This window comes from Ailuropoda melanoleuca, chromosome 4 (assembly GCF_002007445.2).
Source record: "Ailuropoda melanoleuca isolate Jingjing chromosome 4, ASM200744v2, whole genome shotgun sequence".
In the NCBI taxonomy this organism is placed as follows: Eukaryota; Metazoa; Chordata; class Mammalia; order Carnivora; family Ursidae; genus Ailuropoda; species Ailuropoda melanoleuca.
Genome location: NC_048221.1, coordinates 30,055,258 through 30,078,164, shown reverse-complemented (window position 1 = coordinate 30,078,164; position 22,907 = coordinate 30,055,258). Strand labels below are relative to the sequence as shown.

At 40.3% G+C, this 22,907-nt stretch overlaps 1 protein-coding gene across 1 annotated transcript in view; it reads right to left on the bottom strand.

Annotated features, from left to right (window-relative positions):
* Window positions 1-16,445, bottom strand: part of SYNPR (synaptoporin) — a 298,829-nt gene extending 282,384 nt beyond the window's left edge. The window contains exons 1-2 of the mRNA XM_002915439.4: window positions 16,179-16,445; window positions 15,995-16,060 (exon numbers count right to left, since the gene is read on the bottom strand). Of these exons, the coding sequence (XP_002915485.1) occupies window positions 15,995-16,060; window positions 16,179-16,196 (84 nt within the window). The 5' untranslated portion in view covers window positions 16,197-16,445. The remainder of the gene's footprint in view (window positions 1-15,994; window positions 16,061-16,178) is intronic.
* Between the last annotated feature and the right edge of the window lie 6,462 nt (window positions 16,446-22,907).

The window sequence follows — 22,907 nt, the reverse complement described above, 5'->3', positions numbered from 1 at the left end:
GGACTCCTGGTACCCTGTGTAGGATTACGTTAGATCATAACTAACTGCCTACTCTAACAATATGAGCCACTGCCTCCATTCCATTAAGATTTTGGCCCAAGAATAGTCCCTATATTTTCATGCTTTTTATACCTAGTGAAACATTTTTTTAATCTTATCTGAGGAAAGGCAAAAGGAACTTGTAGACTCAACTAAATTCCATCATTTCAAAAACCAAGTTAGGGTTAATTTCTGAACACCAAAGTTCTCATTCATTCATCAGACAAATGGCTCCTGAAAACCTCCTGTGCAAGAAGAGAGCTAGACCAGGTCCTTGGGGGTGCAGAGACAAAGCGTCCGGGGTACAGTGGGACCAAGCCGGAGACTGTGGGACATATTCACAATTGAGCCATGCTTTGTTTATTCTGAGAACATGGTTCTTAGAATGTTTGAAAAATGAAAGACACTTCCTCCGTTAAAACTTCCCAAGATTAGCACCAAAATCCTTATTTCTGTTTTCTCAAGAAAAGTGGAAATATCTGGACACAATGGGTCTGTGGTCCCACTTAGCAAGAACTGGCTGGTCAAGAGGCAGCTGTTCCTCTAAGCAGAAATCCATGTTCAAGTATGCCAATGCGTCTTGTCACTAGTGTTGCCCCTTGTGGCTGCCTGCTTCCTGCTTCCTCACACATTATCTGCATGGTCCCCAGCAGACCTGGTTTGCATTTTGGCCCCAATATTTACCAGCCAAATGGCCTTTGGCATGTTTCCTGTGTTCTTCAAAGGCAGGCAAACCAATATGGGGGAAGAAACTGAGTGTCTCCCAAAACAAATCAATAAAACAAAAGATTGACAATCTCAAGGATCTTTGCATTTTTACAAGCAGATGGGGATCATTTAAAGGGTGGCAGAGAATTATTGACAATCTGAAAAGGCAGGAAGCATCCAGTCCTACGGTTCTTTCTAGGTATATTTCCATCATTTGCCTAGGCAACTGTGGTTCTAATTTATACAAATAAAATAAAGAGAAGATCAAATGAGATCATTTCAAAGCAAATCAAAACCATCCTTTCATTTATTCTTTTATCAAGTAGACTCAAAAAAAACCACTTAAAAAAAGTGCTTTGAATTGCACTTAGAATTTTTCTCTGCCTGCCCATCACAGAATCTACCACCTAATAGAGACAAATAAGTAGGTTCAGTCAAACCACTACCTTGGTGGATTTTTCCCTGATAGGTACAAGTTGTCTGGCTGAATGGTGGGGCTGGCCCTTCAGGTGTAATCTTGGTTCACTTACAGCTGTGGAGTGTAGACCTGTTGGCTAAGGATGGTTCTTCCCCTAGGGAGCCGGTCCCTGGGAGAGAATCAGAACTTTTCTTCCTCTCTTACTGCTAGGTTTAGTACACAGGATCGTTTTCAGCACACAAGACCTGGGTTCAAATCTCAGCTCTTCTATTATCGACTGTACACACCGAAATATTATTTGTTTTTCTAAGGCTCAGATTCTTTGCTTAAACATGGGAAAATAATGATGCATACATTCTAACAGGCTGTTAGAATTAAATGGCATAACATGCAGAAAGCACTTAGTGAAGTTCATTGTAAGTATACAATGAATGCTAACAGCTGTTATTTTAATTCACAGGGAGGCCAAGGTGGCCCAAAATAGCCATATGTAAGTCACAGGCAGAGTGCATCCATAATGTTAATACTGTTGATAGCAAGTGTGGTCTGGAATGTGAACCAAGAAAGAGAGGGAATAAATGTCCTTGGCAGCAGGCAGCTGCTGAATTTATTTTACTTTATCGATAGGGCATTCTACAATCAAGAGCCAGATATGCCCCAGGATTCCTCAGATGGTGCAGTAACATTCTCTCCACTCTGCCTTTCCCTCAAAAGAATTATTAACGTTCCAAGAGTCTCAAACCTGAAGAAGGTATGGCATAAATTTCTATACATGAGTCACTACATACATATACATGAGCTTCACATTTCAGAAAGGTACTGAATATGGACCAACATTTAGGAGTATCATTTAAAGAAAAATAATAATAAGTTACTTATAATAAATAAGTTTAATATCAGTAATATAAATAAAATGCAAATAGGATAGTAAATTTATATTATAAAACTATATTATAAAGGATTTATAATAATAGTAATTATTTTTGGCATTCTAAACATTATATAAATCTATTCTTATATAATAATTCAGGGAAAGGACGGCTTAGTATTTTCCTTCTACCCAAGTTAGAGTATAGCAACCTAAATAATTTCCAAATGGTGGAGTAGTACAATGACCCAGAAAGTTTAAGGCAGCAGCTCATATAAACGTCCACATGAATAGTGACATGAGTTTGGCACTGTCAGCTATCACTTTACAAATCCATTCTGTTCGTTACAATATTTCCAAAAGAAAATAAGAATATAAACAATCTTATTAAAAATGTGCAATTTCAATGCATAAAGTACATAATCAAGATTTCACTTTCATCTATAAAACTGGAAAACTTTTAAATAATAATGCCCACACTGTTGCCACCTCATTGGAGGACAATTGTTTCAAACACCTTAAAAACATATAACCTTTTGAACTAGAAATTCTATATCTAGAAATTAAGTATACTAACCAGTTATCTTGAAGGAAGGGTTGGTTTTTGGAGGTTAAAAGTATTATAAATACGCATGGGAAAAGTACATAAATTAGAAATTTAAATAACTTCCAAAGCCAGGTATACAATGTGATAATATACAGCCATAAAAATTATGGAGAAAGACATTTTATCTAGTGGCATGGAAATACATTCATGATATATTAAGGGGAACAAATCAGGTGATAAAACCATGCCTATTCTAAGAACCTATTTGTTATGGGTTGGATTGTGTCCACACCCTACACCCCCAACCCAAGATTCATATGTTGAAGTCCTTTCTCCTAGTACCTCCGAATGTGACCTTACTTGGGAACAGGGTCATTGCAGATGTAATTAGTTAAGATGAAATCAAACTGCAATTGGTGGACTGTAATGACATATGACTGGTGTCATATAAAAAGGACACAGACAATAGGAGAACACCATGTGAAGACAGAGGCTGAAACTGAGGCAATGTATCGTCTACAAGCTACGGAACACCAAACATTGTTAGCAAACCACCAAAAACTAGGAGAGAGGCATGGAACAGATTGTCCGTTAAGGCTCTCAGAAAGAACCAACCCTATCCACACCTTTGTCTTAGACATCTAGCCTCCAGAAATATAAGATAATAAATTTCTGTTGTTTAAGCCACCCGGTTTGTGTTGCTTTGTTATGCCAGCCCTACCAAACTAACATATCATTTTTGCAGGAAAAAAAGTTACATGAACATAAACATTTTCCAAAATACCAACACTAGTTATCTCTCAGTAGAAGGACACTGGGTAATTTTTATTTACCTAATGTTTGTGATTTTAAATTAATAAATATATTACTTAGGAATAAAATGGCTCTAAATAACATGTCAAAAAAATCCACCCCAGAATACATATATACTCAGTATGTTTGGATCATGGCAGGACAGAAGAGGCAGGGGGTCAGAAAGGCATGACTTCAAATCCTCCTTTGGTCATTTACTTACTGTTTCTGTAATTTCAGGCAAGTGAACCTTATAAGGTGACTGTAAGGTATTAATAAAATAATGTATATAATGTAGGTAGCACTGACATATACAGCCTGACACCTAGCAAGAGGTCATTTCTTTATAGCTATTACAGTGAATTCCCACTATTAATGGGAGTTTTGTCCTTTTTTAAAACAAAGATGTATGTTGTTCATTTTGGAAAACAGCTTCACAAATTCATGGTCACCTTGCCAAAGTCTGCAGGCAGCCTGGGGCTGCAATGTGTCTGGGACACTGATCTTGGACTTGACAATCCAGTCTAATCATTCTTTCCTTGCTATCCCACTCAAACTCATTTGGGTTATGTAGACCTGATCTTTATGGTCTTCAGCATGAAGAATGCATGTGTGCACGTATGAGAAAGAGAGAGAGGGGGAGAGAGAGGAAGGGAGGGAAGCAAAATATCCATGAACATCTAGAAAAAAAATTTTGCACTTGTGAATTTTCCAATTCATTATTTCTACACATTGATGGTAAAACATATTCTGGGGGAAAGAAGGAAAGAAAATAAGTATTTATTGAATGCTTGCTATGTGTCATCACTCTTTGCATATGTTATCTCACTTAATGAACACAGTAGTTCTGCCTGCTAGTTATCATGATTTTCACTGGTATAAATATGAAAGGACCAGATAGGGTAAGTAACATGTCCAAGGTCACATAGCTGTCAGTCACAGAGCTGACAGTCAAACCCAAGTATTCTCTCTGTTACCAAATGAGGGAAATGCAGCAAATAAAGCCAGACATTAAAAGACACACACAATTCAGCCAGCAATTTAGCGTAACTTTAAAAGAAGAGAAAAGTATAATATTTACACTTCAAATTTACGTACTGTGACTGGTAAACTTAGTGGTTTCCCCTAGAATAGAGTTTAATACCATTAACAATTTCACACATATTCCTTTTTTTAAACCAATGAAGTACATGTCTTTTAAGATAAATTTCAAATTCATATATAATAATTATGCTTTTGCTTTCCACTGTCTCATAAATAGAATTTGCAATGTGATTCTGGCAACAAAAGTTCTTATATAAATTCTAGTAGAGGATTATGAAACATGCAAATAAGCCTCCCCCCTTTCTTCAAACAGCTGCAGCTAGAGATGAACATTAAGAGTAACGCATCAGGCGTGGCACTTACAGGAATGATTCCCTGGATACCTGAGCTTTTGTTTTCTAGAATCAGCGATAGTCAACATTTATTGAGCTCTCTGATAGGAACTTGTACGCACGTTAGCTCATTTTATTCCAAACCACTGTGTTATGGATATTATCCCCATTTTACAGCTCAAGGAGAGGAAGGGATTCATCCAAAGTTTTTCAAGCATTAATTCATTTTTATCATGTAAACATTTTTATCATGTAATTCATTTTATCATGATGTAGGTAAAATCCCTAGAAATTAGAAGTTCAATAAAACTGATTTGCCCATGAACACACCCAAGTTCTCCAACTGAACCCAAGCTTGGGGCTCTAAAGCCAACACACCCTAAGTCATCATCATAATCCCTACTCATCCAGCTACCCCATTTTTCAGTTTAAATATCTCCCAGGATCTCCATTCTCCACTCAGATCATGGGTTCATGCCTAGTAATTTCCTGGTATCACTCTTTCTTCCAATCTAACCCTTCTGCTTTCTCAATTTTTCTGGATCCCAGCTTCAGGAAGGAGCCCAGGGGGAATGCCAACTGTCTATCAGGTGCAGGCAAAACCATCAGGTGAATTAAGGGCATGAGAGCACAGCCAGGCAGTCTCATGGTAGACCAGATGGATATGTGAGCACTTCTTGTTAAAGCCATAGGGGGTATGTCTTTTTATTTGGCACACAAATCCTTCAAAACAACAAATCTGAAGGATGGCAGCTCACATATACACATACACACAAAGGGCAGACGAAAATTTGTTTGCTCCTTCTGCATCCATGATGGAAACTATTCGACTTGAGTAACTTATCAGACGTCTAAAAAAGAATTTAAGTGTTCACATCTTTCTAAATATCCAGATCCTTTATGAATTCTATAGAAATTTCATAAGCATGTTTTCACAACACATTCCTGAAGTTGAATTTCTTTATACAATAGATGAGTTGAACAAAGATTTTGTTAGAAAAGGTATGCAAGATCAGCAAAATTTTCTCAGGGAATAGGAGCATTTTGAGGAGTAGAAAAGTTCCTGAGTGGGTTTGGACATTCCTAGTCATTGCGGGGGGTACTAAAATTGTTTGTGTTCTGGCAGCATGAGTGAAAAAAAGACCTGAATTAGGATTGAGGAGACATGACTTTAAGAAGGAACGATATATACTGTTCCTGCTGTTTCCATTGGCGAAATCATTTAATTTTAAGAGCTGGGGGTAATGACTGATCACTATTAATCAGAGGTAACATGGAAAAATGATTAAGATGAAGGAGGCTGGCATCCAATTGAATGAGTTCGAATTCTGGCTCTATCACTTACTAGCAGAATGACTTTAGGCAAGTAGTTTGATCTCTCCAGGCCTCAGTTTCTTCATCTGTCAAAAGGAGATATTGCTTGGTCCTTCAAACGTGATTGTGAGATTAAATGAAATTATCCATGTATAGCATTTAGGAAAGTGCTTGTCTCTATGTATTTGTATTCCTATTACTTGTATATATTTTATGATCATCTCATAATGTTCTTCTAATACAGAGATAATAATAGAAATGAAAAATGATACAGCAATAATAAATTGAGCAGACTTCATGTTTATACTGTGCTAGAAATGTTAAATGCATTTGTCAATAACATACCATCATGTTTAACAATCTCTTCCTTAGATACAGTTAGGGAGCCTTTGTATGGACCAGATACTCTGTTGGGGGTTTTGCAAATATTAAATTACTAAACCCTACTGGCAACCAAAAGACGTGACTCTTTGTGCTTCCTTTGATGGCTGCGGACCCCAAAGAGCAGCATGATTATGTAGTCAGCTCCACTTTCAATGGCTGGAAAGAAGAGCCAGTTTTCCAGCATCAGGCTCATGCCAAAGCCCCATGCTCTTTCAGGCCCCATGCTGCCTTTTTTCCCCGTGATTCTTGCTTGTCAACCAATTCCTCTCCTCCCTTTCCTCAAACAGCTCCTATCACATCAGGCAAGTCAATGACTCTTTCATGAGTAAATATTCAGGACAAAAAATTTAATTGGGGTAAGAATATTAAACTAAAAAAAGGACACATTAGTGTGTTTCTGTTTTCTACCACATGAATAAACACAAGAAATGATTAATGTAGTAGTTAGTCTTCTAACATTAAGGGCCAGCGCTCAATTAATTTACAAATATATGAATGACGATGAAGTGCATGTGGTTTGAGGGAATACATTTTCCCTCACAAATGGATTATCTAGTCACAGGCAAAACTTCATCATCCCTTTCAGGAAGAGGTGATGAACAAGATGGCACAAGCTCATGGAGCCCTGTGTGCTAAAGGGCCAAAGGTACACCCCTTCAATAACATCAATGTGAATCCACCAAATGATCTCATCACAGAGAATTCCAGGAATTCTGGTCCCAGAACTCAAAGATGCAATACCTCCTCCTTGAGAAAATTGCTAGTGCTACCTTAATCAAAGATGTACTCATGAAAAAAAAAACCATTTACTCTTCCACTAGACATGTAGACCTCTCACTGTACCTGATGTGCCCATGACTGCAAGCGTTATCCCTTCCACTCTTCCCCCGAAAGAATAATCTTAGGAGACATGGTTTGAATCTCATGATCCTTTTTAGTCAGGCTACAACAGAACTAATGGTGGGCATTCGATCCGCAGGCAGCCAATCCATAGCCTCATATGGCCTGGGGCTGATAGTTGGGTCGACACTGAAAAAAATCATTAGCTAAGCCAATCACATTCTTTCTCTTAGGAGATTAGATTAGAATCAGGGAAAGAATAAGCTAAAGGGGAAGAAAAAGGGAACACACAAAGAGAGCAAGCAGGACAGTGGTCAAAATAAAATAGTGGTTACAATGGAATATTACTCAGCTATCAGAAAGAACGAATTCTCAACATTTGCTGCAACATGGACGGCACTGGAGGAGATAATGCTAAGTGAAATAAGTCAAGCAGAGAAAGACAATTATCATATGATTTCTCTCATCTATGGAACATAAGAACTAGGAGGATCGGTAGGGGAAGAAAGGGATAAAGAAAAGGGGGGTAATCAGAGGGGGAATGAAACATGAGAGACTATGGACTGTGAGAGGCAAACTGAGGACTTCAGAGGGGAGGGAGTGGGGGAAGGGGATAGCCTGGTGATGGGTAGTAGGGAGGGCACGTATTGCATGGTGCACTGGGTGTTATACGCAACTAATGAAGCATCAAACTTTACATCGGAATCTGGGGATGTACTGTATGGTGATTAACACAATATAATAAAATAAAATTAAAAAAAAAATAAAATAAAATAAAATAGTGGCAACACTCTTGGTAAGGCAGTTCTAGTCGCTGCCTTGAACCCAAGACAAACCTGCGCCTGTTTCAGTCCTCACTTTTATTGCTGTAAGAATTCACCTCCTTCACTGCGCAGTAGGAGTATGCCTACAACTGCCCTCTTTCCCTTAACAGTTAAGTAAGTTGATGTGAGTTACTCTCCTCCACTACTAAGAGTAAGTGCTAAACAATTATTTCTATAGGAGTCTTTAGAATTCCTCTTCACAATGAAGATCACGAAGGGGACTTTACACCACATCCAATGTGTTCCCAAAGATCCATTTATTCAGTTTTTCTTCTCTTTCTCTCTTCTTCCTCCCTCTTCCTTCAACTAATACTTACTGAGGGCCTACAAAAAGCACTTTACTCAACCTAACTCTGTGTTAGATACTTAGAATGCACTGAGGAACAAGACAAACAATATCCTTGTCTTCATGGAGCCTTTAGTATGTCTGGGAAGCTAAAATTCAAACAAGTCATTAAAGAATGTGCTTGGGGAGCCAAGAGGAGGCTGACCTCTGGTGGACCTGCCTACTCAGAGAGGTCCTCCCAAAAGAAGTGACATCTAAGCTGACACCTGAACGGACAAGAGGAATTTGCCATCTAAATGGGGCTAGGTGAGAAGAGAATGGTAGTATATATGCAGAGGAAGAGATATGTGCAAAAGTTCATCAGATCAGCAAGAAACCATCACCAGTCCTCCAAAACATCTAAGAAATGTGAAATGTGTACAGAGCAAGAAACTGGATTTCAGTATGAGAGCTAAAAGGGGTGAGGATGGACCTCCCCTAAGTTTTGATGAGGCATCAGTTTCAACTGGCAGCATCATTTTTTTCTTATAGGTTCCAAAGAGATCAAAGAGACTGGAGCAGAGGCTTAGAGGGTGGCTGGTGGTTGGAAAGGACTCAGACACTCCAGGAGCAGAGATAAGACACTCATACTTCACATCTCAACCTTCAGGCTAGGGCAGTTATCTTATGCTATCCAGAGTCACTTAGACTGGGAAAAAAGGCAATTCTTTATCACGACCATCATCATGATCACAATTATCTTTACTTTTGGAGGACATTTAATAGTTTACAAAGTGTCTTACATGCTTGATCTCACTTAAAATTTACAACACTGTGAGAAGTAAGGGATATTGTCCCCAATATTTATGTGAGGAAACAGGTTCTCGAAGAAAGGCTAAGCTAACAGAATGAATAAGAATAATTACAAATACAGCCAAAGTCAAATATATGACTGCAGAAGATGAAGACTCAAAGGAAAGTCATGGTCCTCTACACACATTCCTTAGGGACTATTATTTTTTTCTATTAACACATGACCCATTTTTTTTTTTCTTACCTGGATCAGGAAGAGGTATGAATCCTCTGGGGGAACATAGAACAAAGAATAATGTCCCCACTTGAGCATGAGGGCAGGACTGTTACCCTGTTCCTACCTGGGAGACTCCCAAGTGCCAGGTGTAGCTGGGTATTCGGGTGTGGTTAGTAAGTGGCTGAGGCTGATCCTATAAGGACCTTCCTATTTACAACCTGGAGAATTCAGTTGGATACATGTATGTCTTCTAAACATAAGCAATGTCTATGGATTATGATTTGAGAAAGATTAGGAGAAGTCACTCCCTGCACCTCAACAAAAAAACTCCTGAGAATCAAGTACCCTCTCTGCGATGTTCTCTGAAATGCAGATACTCCAAGGGCAAGTCCCCGCAGAGTCACTTATGCTATGGAAAAAAACAAACAAAACAAAACAAAACCATCATGGCAGTATGGTATATAGACAGAGGGGCTCCAAGAGGTACATGCAAGGTGAATACAGATTTTCTACTTCAGAATTTTGCCAAGACCCAACTTGCAAGAGGTTGCCATAATGTTCTAAATTAAATTCTGATGGATTTTTACTTTCTCCTTTTTCATCATCCCCAGGATCACCCAAATCATTATCATCATTATCATCATCATCATTATCATCATTATCATTATTATCATCATCATCATCGGCAGCTCCACCACCTTCATAATTTGTTGAGCACTTTTTATAGCCCAGGCACTGTGCAAAGAGGTTTATTTTCATTAAGTCATTTAATCATTATGGCAACCCTTTGAAGAAGGAACCATTATCAATACAATCTATAGATGAGAAAAATGAAGCAAGTGAAGTTAAATAACTTGTCCAAGGTCACCATGCTAGTGAAGAATAAAATCAGAATTCAAATCCATAAGTAATACATTTCACTTTGTTTCTGTATTTGTGGGGCCAAACACCAACTGTCTTAATAAACTTGGAAATGCATTAAGTGATGAATCCATTAGCATACTGGGAAGTTGCTCTTTTATGAAAAGTGTATTTATTGATTTATATTCCAATTGCATATGATTTTTGTCACTAATTGAGAGGCTAGAAAGTTATAATTAAATCCACATTAATGTAGCTTTGAAATTACATCAGACCCTCAATGACAGATTGCTGCTCATAATTTAATAACTTGCATGTTAGAATTCCCTGTCTTGTTTATACTTAGGGGAAAAAAAAGAGTTGTCTGACTCATGCACACAGATTTTTTTTAAGAAAAAAGAAGACCATAAAATGAGATTAAATTATTGGCTCAATAATCATAGTCTTTTTCTACATATTTTAAATTAAAAGATACTAATTTTTAACTAGAACCAACTCTACCTTGGCTAATTAATAATGAACAGAAAATAAAACCATATAAATGACAAATATAAAAGATGTGTGTTATGTTCATCTCTAAATGCAAACTCTCCTTGGCATTTTCAGAAAAGGTTTCAAAAATATATCTTAGTGGGTGAGATAAATACTGCAAAATAAGATAGTATCTGCCTTTTAACATTTCTTTGAGGATTAAGGATAAGGTACAGCAGGTGCCTGCCACATTGAAGGAAGCAAAAAAGTATACCATTTAAGAGAAGACGGTTTGGAGTGAGAGTGCTCAAATCTTGGCTTTGCCATTTCCTACAATTTTGTTCTTGATGAGTTAGTTAACACCCCCGAGCTTCATGGTGAAATGGAAATGTTAGTCATATAGACTTGACATGATGATGTATTGAAAGCACTGAAATACAGTCTCTCATATGAAACTTGCATGAGAAAGGTAGCTCTTCTTACTTTTCTCATTAAGGGTTTAAAATGGTGATATATTAATCATGTTATTGCTTTATTTTGTTATTATCAATAACAGGATTATAAATGCTATTAATATCAGGTAAGCAGAATGATGTTTGTTGGAAAAACATAGTTTAGAATTTAGATTCAGGGATGAAGATTATGCAAAGCAGGCGCCTTCATTTAAATAAAGTAGCAGCCCTACAACCCATATATCAGACGCATTGCATCTCTGGATTAGCCGATCTTATTTGGGAAGGCAGAATGGAAATGTGAAGTCCGGGGTTGCTGCAGAAATGGTATAGCAAAACTTGAGATGGATGTCAAAGAATAAGAATTGGAGGAATCAGGCAACTTGACCTAGCAGTTATTTCTAGAATGATGGAATCTGGACCTGCAGCATCAAGTTATGAGAGGACTATGCCAAATATCATTTGCAGAGGTGAAGTCCTTTTGATGCGCTTACATCTGCACCAATTCTGGTCCTGGGTGATATAGATGTGTTGGGGTCCCCATATTCCATTACACATAAATCCACAAATGTATATTCACAGCCTTGAAATATAGAGAGAAGAAAGACTGTGCTGACAATATTTTTAAAAAGGAAAAAAAAAAAAAGGAGAAGAAGACTGAAGTCCTCCTATTGGCAAAGAATTGAAGTAGCAAAATAAGTGATCAGTGGACGCTACCAACTTAGTATTTCAGAGTTAGTCTAAGAAATAAGGTAAATTTATTTTTTTTTAACATGTCCAAAGGACATTTTAAGAGATTTGCTGGATCTATTCTATCATCAGGGAATAAATAAAACAGACCACTGGAATCAGTGCTATGTATTAAACTTGGGGTTTGACTCAAAAGATAGTGAGAAGTCCCTGACCTCATTTAAGTAGAGATTAAGAATTGGGAGTTTTGCCTCAAGGTCTTTGAAATTAGCTGAAGCTTTTCCCTGAAGGCTTGACTTCTATACGTTAAACTTTCCATATACTGTATCCATGAGCCTTTCCTAAGCAAAGAACACATAAATACAGTGCATTTTACCCCTAAGGCTATAAATCCAAAAGCAGAGGATATCTTTAGAAGTAATACCACTTCGTATGGTCAATCCTTAGGAAATCATTCAAAATATGAGTTATTTTTTATTTTTTATTTTTTATTTTTATTTTTTTTTAAAGATTTTATTTATTCATTCAACAGAGATAGAGACAGCCAGCGAGAGAGGGAACACAAGCAGGGGGAGTGGGAGAGGAAGAAGCAGGCTCATAGTGGAGGAGCCTGATGTGGGGCTCGATCCCGTAACACCGGGATCACGCCCTGAGCCGAAGGCAGACGCGCAACCGCTGTGCCACCCAGGCGCCCCATGAGTTATTTTTTAAAAAATACTCATGTGCACAACTGTGGACAAATGATATGCCTATGATTCTTCCTGCATACCACAGCTTTCCTATACCCTCTCCTCTCCCCACTGCACCTCAAATTACACCCTTTGGAAGAAATCAATTTTAACAGTATAGTGGTATACATTTGTTTTTCTCTATGTTCAGACAAATCTCTCTCTCTCTCTCTCACACACACACACACACACAACTATATTTCCCTTTTTCTATTTAAAAAAATTTTTTTAAATTTACTTACTTGAGAGAGAGAATGTGCTCGAGTGCACGCACATGTGCAAGCACAAGGGCGTGGGGAGGTGGAGAGGAAGAGAGAGAGAGAAAAGTGGAGTCCCCCACTGAGAGCAGAGCACTATGTGGGGCTCAATCTCACAACCCTGAGATCATGACCTGTGCCAAAATCAACAGTCTGATGCTTAACCTACTGAGCCACCCAGGCACCACCCACCTTTTCTATTTTTACAAAAATGGTATTATGATCTATATATGTTAGTTTGAAATCTGAATGAATAAAATGTTGATTGGAAGAATGAAAGCCACCTTTTTCCATTTAACAACTTATCAAATACTAAGAATGAAACCCATTTTTTTGCACCTGACAATTTTATCAAAGACGGTTATATATACTGACCTCCAGGTCAATGCATTTTAATTTAACTCATTCTTTTTAATGGCAGTATAATATTTCACAACACGTATGAATCATACAGTAACAATTTTCCTATTAATGAACTTACTAATTGCAGTTATTTCCTCTACAAATGATGTTGCAGTCAATATCCTTGAACATATATCTCTACACACACTTTTATTTCTACAGCATAAATACTGAAAAACAAAAGGATTACAGTTCAAAGACTTTAAAGAATACCAATTTAAAACTGCTGTCCATAGAAAAGGAGAAAGTGGGGTATTGTTAGTGCTCTGTCATGACCAATTTACAACTTTTGCTGATCACTTACTGTTAACCAAGCACTATGAGAGGCACTAGTGGGGAACACAGAGAGGAATAGAACAGATTTCCTGCTAAAAGATCAATCTCTCATTGTCACCATCTCCTACAGAAAAGATGCCTCAGATTGGCTGCTCACACCAATGCATACATGTAACATATATTTTCCTTCCCTCTCTCCACTTTGTTAAACTTTCTCAGTAACTAATCTTCTTCTATCTCTCTGCTCTCATTTCTCTATCTTAACTCTTTTAAAAGGTAGATCAACCAACTTAAATGACTTTTTAAGTTTTAGTTTTTGTTTGTCCCTTATTCAGGTTCTCTTCCATAAATGAAAAGCTAATCACTGATTTGCAAGCAAAAGCTCTTCCACCTTAGAACTTCAGAGGCTAGAAGAGAGAAAAGACTATAAATATTTTAGTTTCAGTAAATGTTCTGCTATTCCTCTCCCTCGCCACCGCTCTTCTTCTCTCCCCCCCACACACACATAAAAAAAAAAAAAAAACCCAACAGCTATAATGCAGTATGATAAACTCTCATGAATAAAATGTGATGGAAGCCCAAAGAATGGGGTGAATCATTCCATTTTGGATAGAGAAAGGGGAAAGGAATAAATATGAGAGAAATCTTCAGGGAGGTAATATTTAAATTGAGGTTAAAAGACTAACACTTATTCTAGGCTTAGGGTGTGAGTATGAAGAGAACTAGCAAGAGCTTGAAGGTAAAAAGTGCTTTTGAGTTTTGGAGGGAATCTGGATAACTTAGGGTGGTGGTCCTCCAACTTTAAAGTGCATAGGAATTATTTAGGGAGCTTGTTTAAAATGCAGATTCCCAATTTTTTGAGCTGATGTCCAGAAATGTGCATTTTAAACAAATTCATCCAGGTTTACTATACTTTGAAATATGCCAGTGGAGGCTGTGCGGTGAGTAGTGGCATGAAGTAATGTTGTCACAGGACTAAAAAGAATACAAATTAACAGGTCAGGTAAGGGACAATGTGAGACAATAAGAGATATCACAAAGTGATGTCAACTCTTTGAATTTTGTTTTGAGAGACAATGGCTTGGCAATGGAGCTATCACTTTGATCAAAAACCTCTGCTCTTCCACAGGGAATGTTTACCGAGTGGCTGAACGAATGAATGCTGGCAGAATTCTGAGAAAGCCGACTGGAAGTTTCATAGACTGTGAGCACTGCTTGCTTTGTTTAACCTGGCCGTAAGGAGAACTGTTTTAGAATGGCCATCCCAGAACAAGGTTCAAGCCTTCCAAGTGCTGTCCTGATGCATGCCAAATTGATATATTTGTGCATTTTTTATGCAGGTCCACAAACAAGGCAAATGTGACTACCCTGTGGGTCATCCATGTCAACACGCACCACAGTTGTGCAGCCAAAGCCAGACATTAGCCCCTGGAGCTAAGATCTGGGAGGACAGAGCATGCTCTTACATAATTTCCCAGCTAGTCAGTGGTAGGGCCTATGATTAATGCTACATGACGGGCTTTGAACTTTCTGTTCAGATAGGTCCGCTTGCCCCTCACAGCTCCTAGCAAGAGGGAATGTGCGACCTGCAGATTTCACTCTGAATAACCATCATCTAAGCCAACACTAACGTTGCTCTGTGGCCCTTTGAGTGACTGCTTCTGCGCCTCACTCCTTGTCAGTAGGTTGCCAGAGGACTGACAGAGTGTTTTTGTTTTGTTTTGTTTTTTCTTTAAGGGGGACAAAACAGAAGAGTAATAAAACTTCGGAGAGCCCAGTGGCTAAAGAGAGCTAAGCAAAGAAGACTGGGGGTTGGGGGGAGGGTCTTCTGGAAAAATCATTAGAACCCTGAAGAGTGGCCAGGGTAGAGAAATTATAACAGGGAAGGAAAGAATCCTGCTCTCCCCGCCAACAGCATCCGAAGCCTCGAAACGCCTCGGTGGAGCTCCCGCAGGGCAGTGGACCACAGCGCTTTCAGCATCCCAGTCCCGGCAGGTTAAGAGCTGTCCCATGCCGATCAACTTTCGAGCTTGGCCAAGTGGAGGCCTTCCCTCCTCTCCAGCCTTCACCTTCCCCGCACATACACACACCCGCCCCCCGCAGAAGTGCAGGTGAGGCCGAGAGCCCAGCCGCCGCTCCTCCATCTGCTGCGCTCCCCACCTCCCCATCTCCCGGGGAGGCTCCTGACAGCAGCCCCTGCTGGTGTGCCGGCGGGAGGTGAGACGACACCTCGGAGGGCTTGCAAAAGCCCGTCCACACTCCCGACGCCAAGCGCTGTCTCTCCAGCCCGTCCCCTCCAGCCCGGAGCTGCACCTTCGGAGTGGGGAGGTCTCGAGCACTGGGGGCCGAACTCCGGGCCTGCGGCGGCTGCAAGCGAAGGCGCCCCTCCCGACCTCTCCTCACCGGACGGCTCGCTGCCCGTCTCCCCTCCCCGCACACAGCCCGCACTCACCAGTTCCAGGGCTCGCAGGAAGGCAAGGGGCTCCTTCAGCGCCCGGAACGTGCCCGCGGAGGCCAGCTTTGGACGGGCAAGACCAGAGAGAGAGAGAGAGAAAGAGAGCGTGAGGCAGGGGCTGCGGCGCCTCTCCAGACCGCGGGGCCCCCAGCTCCCGCCGCCCTGACCGGGTCCACCCTACCTGACTCACGGGGTCCATCGCTCGCCCGCGCGCCGTCTTCCCCCTTTCGGATGAAGTTCGGGGGGCGCCGCCGCGTCGTCCTTGGGGGCCAGAAGCCCGCTTCGGGATGCGCCGGAGGGGCGAGGCCCGGGGCGGGCAAGAGCCGGCGGGGGCCGGGGAGAACGGGGCCCGCGGAGAACGGGGCCCGCGCTGGGTGGCTAACGCTCGGCTGGCCGTGCGCTCCGCGAAGCCTGCGCTCCGGGGCGGCGAGCTGAGGCAGCCGGGCGGCGGGGAGGGGGCGGGGAGGGAAAGGCGGTTGGGAGGGGGAGAGCCCGGGGAGGGCTGCCATTGGCCAGCTGCAGCCGGGAGGGGCGGGCGAGGCCGAGCGCCAGACTCCGGGCAGCCTCAGCCTCGCGCGCGCCCGTGCCCTCGGGCTCCGCGGAAACTTCGGGGCAGGAGGGCGGGGAAAGCCGCCCGGTTCCGTCCGCAACGTGGTTTCGTGACTGAAGAAGGGGTTTCAGGTAAGAGAAGGGCACCCTCCCCTTACCTGGGGACGTGTGTTTGGTCCGGTGACTTCTGAACACCCAAGCAAGCCTGTTGACTCGTGGGTTCCCGCACGCCTTCAGGGACCGCCCTCGGTGCGGCCAGGCGGCGCCTGGTGCGAGGGCGCGTCCGAGAATGGGGTAACGCGGCGTCTCGCCCCAGCACCAGGCGAGGATCCGGACCGACGGACCTGGCTGGAGGGGAGAGAGGAGAACAGAGTCATTTTGAATATGGGCCAGTGCGCCAGGCGGGTACATTCTCGGGGTCACTGTGTGAGGTCAGAAACTAGTTATCATGCCCCTGTTGAAGGTAAAAAAGAGACTTACAGAGGCTGATTTAGCCAAGGTATAACACACAGCTCATGAGGGGTCAAACAGGGGTTGAAATACAAGTTCCTCTATCACTCATGCTTTTCCACTGAGATCCTCTGCCAAAGAAATAACCCCCAAATGAAGCTCCCCGAATTCATCATAAATAGTACTGAGCCCTCGCCTCCCACTCATACTTTTTTCCTCCCTTGGTCCGCTAACCTGGCCGAAAATAATAACAAGAACAAAACAATTGAGTTCCTTCTGTGAGTCAGAAATTGTGCTAAGGGCTTTATAAACATTACTTCGCATACAAAACCCCCATGGACTAGTATACTATTATTTTCATTTTAGAAACGAGGAAATTGAGGGTCATGGAAGGGAAGTGGTCTGCTCTAGTTTAAACAGCTAACAGAGAATGGAGCCAGAGCTGAATTCAAAGTCAGAAAAAGGGAGGAGGAGGAAGAAAAGGAAAAGTGCTTAGCCACTAAATCATGTTGCTTATATGCCCCCTTCCTTCTCACTCGCTTTGGACTGGATTCCACATATGAAGTGGTCTCCCAGCAACACAGATACCCCATCTGTTTACTACAAAGATTTGCCAAAAAGGTTTGGAGGTTGGGGGGGGGGCGGATGGAAGTTGGGAGGCAACTAATATTCAAGAGCAGGGAATGAAAATGGAAATGAATAGTTAGGAGACTGCTAAGGGCAGACAGCAGGCCAAACATGGGTAAGAAAGAGCACATCCTGAGTACATGCATCCCTGCCCATGGATTTTGTTAGAGAAAACTAGAAATTTAGTAAGAACTCCAAAGGGCTAGTTGCACCATCTGCAGTCAGCCAGTTTTGTTCCTACTGCTCTTCCTACATGCGGTTAGTCTAAAACAATTGGAAACAGTTGTTTCAAAAATAAGCTATTATGCAACTTAACATGGGGAGGAGAAGAGAATTAAGTTATCAAGTACTTAGTGTGTGCTCTACAATTTATATATATTATCTTACCTGTGAAGTTACTTAGCCTCTTCAAGACCTTAGTTGCTGTTTGTTTTAGTCTGTAAAATGGAGCCAACAATATCTACCTCAGCTGTTTGTTGTGAGGATTCAATGAGATTTTGTAGATCATATATGTAAGGCAGTCTGGCACACCATAATCTCAAAACATGTATGTTATATTTCTTAATGCCCACACTTCCGAAAAAGCAAAGACGAAAGCTCAGAGGTCCTCAGTGGAGGCATGGTCAATTGTAGCACTGTCTTGCCACTCTCTGCAGTATCCCTCTATATATCCTTGCCTTTTTGAACTAAGCAGTTGCCATTTAACTTGCTCTGGCCAGTGAAATGTGGGCAGAGGTGATGTGTGCATTCTGGGAAGGAGTTTTAAGAACCTCTTAGTGATTTGCCATCTTGTTTATTTTCTTATACCACAATGAATACAATGTATGACACAAAGGCCCTTCTGACAGCCTGGGTCCTGGCATAGGATTGATGAAGAGCAGAGCATGACAACTGGACCTTATGAACGTGGAGCTGAGCAAGAAATGCATTGGGGTTTCAAGTAACGGAGATTTTTAAGTCTTTTGTTACTACAACACAGCATAACCTAGGTTGATTCATAAAAAAGGTCACACTGGGGCACATGGGTGGCTCAGTCAGTTTAGTGTCTGCCTTCAGCTCAGGTCATGATCCCAGGGTCCTGGGATGGAGCCCCACATCAGGTTTCCTGCTCATCAGGGAGGCTGTTTCTCCCCCTCCCTCTGCCCTTCCACCCACTTGTGCTCTCTCTCTCTCTCTCTCAAATAAATAAATAAAATCTAAAAAAAAAAACCCTAAAAACAAAAAACTGAGCCATGATGCCCCCGAACCTGTGTGACCTAATTATCCTCGTATCCTTGCTCCTTCCATCATAGTCCACTACCTTATGGCTATAACATCTCCTGCTTATGTTTAGTGATGATGTTAATTATCATAATAGCTTATATCAATTCAGTTCTTACTGCATGTCAGGCGTTGTGCTACATGTTTTAAATACATCATTTTAACATGACCACAATCCCCTTTTATGGATAGTGCCTTCAGGCCTAGAAAGGCTAGGTAACTTGCCCAAGGTTGTTTAAATGTAAACATTAAACATCTAAACATATCTTAGAGTGATTTATTTAAAATATTGCCCACTAGCATTTCATGTGAGCTGAGAACTTGGCACAGTTGAAGTGTGAGCCAATTCCCCCTAGGTCTTTCTTCACACTCAAAATTTCTCCTCCCTAATACAGTGGCATATTTTTCCAGTCCTCCAAACACCATGTGAAGGAAGCCAGAATTGTGGCAAATGGCAAGTGTGTCATAGCTTAGGCAACAATTGCACATTCTCACAGGATGCTTTTCACGTTCCAGAAATGTATGAGCTTCCAACAGCTGCATCACCAAAATAACCCAGAGTTCCATATCACATTTGCAGTGTTAAGTATTTTGTAGACTTTGGGGTTAGAACCTCTATCTTCAGGCTTGGAAATAACATTGGGTTCCCTAAAGAACTAGGTTGGGAGAGGTAGGAGGGATGGTGTAAACACTGCCTCAATATTACTCTCACTGGCTTAGGGTGATGCCTTCTCTTCTGCCACAAAAATGACAAAAAGGATAACTTCTTCCTTACTATAACGGATTATCACATTGGCTCAACAATCATGTTAGCTAGGGTGGGGCATAAGAGATCCATTTTAGTGGCCTGTATTAATTATGTATATCAGTTTCCAAATTCTTCTTTTGTTTTTGACTGGGGACTTATAGTTATGAAGACTTCCTTTGACCTGCCAAGGCAATTCATTCATTTACTGCAGTGGTTCTCAACAAAGGGTGATTTGGGCCCTTCCCTCCCCCAGGAAACACTTGGAATTGTTTGGAGACATTTTAAGTTTTCACAGCTGGGTTGGGGAGGAGTAGAAGGATGATACTGGAACCTGCTGGTGTCTAGAGAGTAGAGGCCAAGGATATTTCTCAATATCTTACAATACAGGAGAAAGCTGCACTCAATGAAGATTTATCCAGAAAATGTCAATAGGGTGCCAAGTTTGAGAAACCCTGACTTACTCATTCAATAAACAGGGACTGCATGCCTATTTTGGGTGAGTTCTGTTCTGGGTGCTGTAAAGAGCGTGACAAAATCCTGCCTTCACAGAGCTTACACTGTAATGGGATATACTATAAATCTAATATGTTCAAGGTCAATATTTGGTAAAACAAGCAAATAAACAAGATGCAAGTTATAAAAACAGCCATTTTGAATCTCAAAGGGGATCAAAATTACAAAAACTGAAGTACCAAACTGCCATAGATGAATCTTGCTCTCAGGGAATAATATACTTGGGTTTCATCTTCCTGTGTCTCTTCTGGCACAGAGGAGAAAGTAATTTAAAATTTTATCCATAGCAACTTAATACAGGAGGAAATAATATCCATATGTTATGATATTTAAAATACTGTAAATAAGTAATGAGTGGAAGTCATTTAAAATATTATATATTTAACTCTCTGCTTATGCTGCTAACCTGAACTTTCCAAATCTTTCCTTGACTAGTGATTACAAAAGCAAAGGCCAGTAGCATGTCTGTGTAATTATTTGTAGATTTGGCTTGCATTGGACCACTGGTACACAGTGTAGGGGTTGGTGTGGAAATATTTTCAAGAATTCTAATTTTACGATAAATGACAGCATTATCTGTCAATCGAAAGATCAAATAAAGCCATCTTTACCTATGTTTCAGTCTTAAATAGCTGCAATGCAATATAAAAGGATGCGTGCGTGTTCACTTGGTTTAAAACTTCATCACAAAATCAGATTTCATAGGCTTCTATGGAATTGTAACATTCAAATAGGATCATTCTTAATTAATAATCAAAACTGATATGAAAATTCAAATGTGGATGGCCAATGTGAACTCACATCACAAAATGCTTTCACTGTTTCTATTTGCATCCTTGTTTTAAACAAAAGTTGTCTGTGTAAATACAGCCATGCTTGAATACATAGAAATTTAGAGGACGAAGATGTGTGTCAAAGGATTCACCAATGACCTCAGGGGAAAAGAGTTGTAACAGTAATCATAATAATGACTCCCAGTATTAAGTAGATGCTGGATAGAATGCTAAGTGCCCCTATTGGCATAACTCAATACCCTCGTCAACTTCATAAGTATGTATCACCGTTCCTTGCCTTGTGTAGACAAGAAAACACAGGCTCAAAGAAATTAAAAACTCAGCTAAGCTTTTATAGATAGTAAACAGCAGAGTCATGATTTTTCTCCTACCCTTATAACTTTCCAAGAAAAAGATTTTATGCAGTTTCCATTGCAAATTTGAAAATGTCACAAGCTTTAGGCAAAAATATTTTTCTTGTTGAAACATAAACAGAATGTCTCTGGGGAAATAAAGTAAAGATGGGCACCACTGTCTACTCCTCGTACAACTTCTACTGCTATTATTCCATGAACATAATTGGAAAAAAACTCCTCCCCTTCTCAAAGGCTCAATCATTCCAATTATTTTTGCCTTTCATCATTAGCTGTGTTTTCCAAAATGCTCATCGTTCTTGATCTCCTTGGATCACTTCCATGTTTTCACAGACTTATGGATCACAACAGCTTTCCATTAATCTTATATCACCTGTGGCAATTTCCATTAATCTTATATCACCCATGGCAATTTTTAAATGAGTTAAATAAAGCCCAGAGAATGGATTCATCTTGCCTGAAAAAAGTCTAGCATAAGAGAGGATGACACAAATTCTGGAATCAGATTGACTGAGTTCATTATATCCTGGCTCTATCACTCCCTCATTGTGTGACCTTGAGTAAGGCACTTAAACTCTTGTCACTCAGTTTCCTTTCAGCAAACTGGACCATCCACATCATTTCGTAAGGCGGAATATATGAGTTAACACAAGTAAAAGACCCAGAAGAATATCTAGCATTAGAGAATCTAATACAGAAAGCTGCAAAAAGGCCAACATACGAGACATACACCAATAGTAGGGAGATGGCCTGTGACGTTAGCATCCCAAGTCATATGCCATGACTTACCATAAACAATTAAAATCATTTATTTTCTTTTTTCTCCCTTTCTTTCTTTTCAAAATTCTCATTTCTTTTTCCTCCAAATGTTTCCTTTTTTTCCCTTTCTCCTTAAACTCCAAGCTTGTCAGTTGATCTTGGGATTTTCCTTAGAGGTTGGTGAGAATATTCGGTTGTCCATAGCATTCGTTTTGGGAGGCTTCCTCATATACATACACTTTCCAAGAACATACAATTCAACCAATAAAAGATTTTTTAAATTTCTTTGATATTTGTAAGTGGAGCTTTGACAAGAATTGTTATGACTTCTTAAAAAAAAGTTTTACTTGGGAATATTTGCAATCTGTAATAATTCCATTCTTGTTTTAGGGAATAGTTATATAATTAAAAAAAAAAACCCTTACAGATGATGAAGATAGGAAATCTCAGATGGATTCTTTCATATATTTAATGGAAGTATGTAATCCAAATTATACTGCATGCTTTTCATTTTGGTAAATTCTCCAGATGATCTTTAGACCTTATGCTTCAAAATGACACAATGGCTTTTGCATCTACTCTAAATAAGCCCAAAGAAAACCTCACCCTATTCAAGAATTATAAGAACACATTTACTTATTCTTTACTAATTTAAACCTTTAAGTAAAAAACAAACTCAAATTAATTCAAATGTGAGACATTAGAAAATTGACTCCTTTTCACTTCATGGTCATATTCTCTGCTGGCCAAGGTTCTTTCACAAGCTTGACAAGTGTGTGTGTGGACACTGCTGGATCCACTCACACAGAGAAGCACAAATCCAATACCTAAAATTAGGTTTTTACTAAATTATGTTG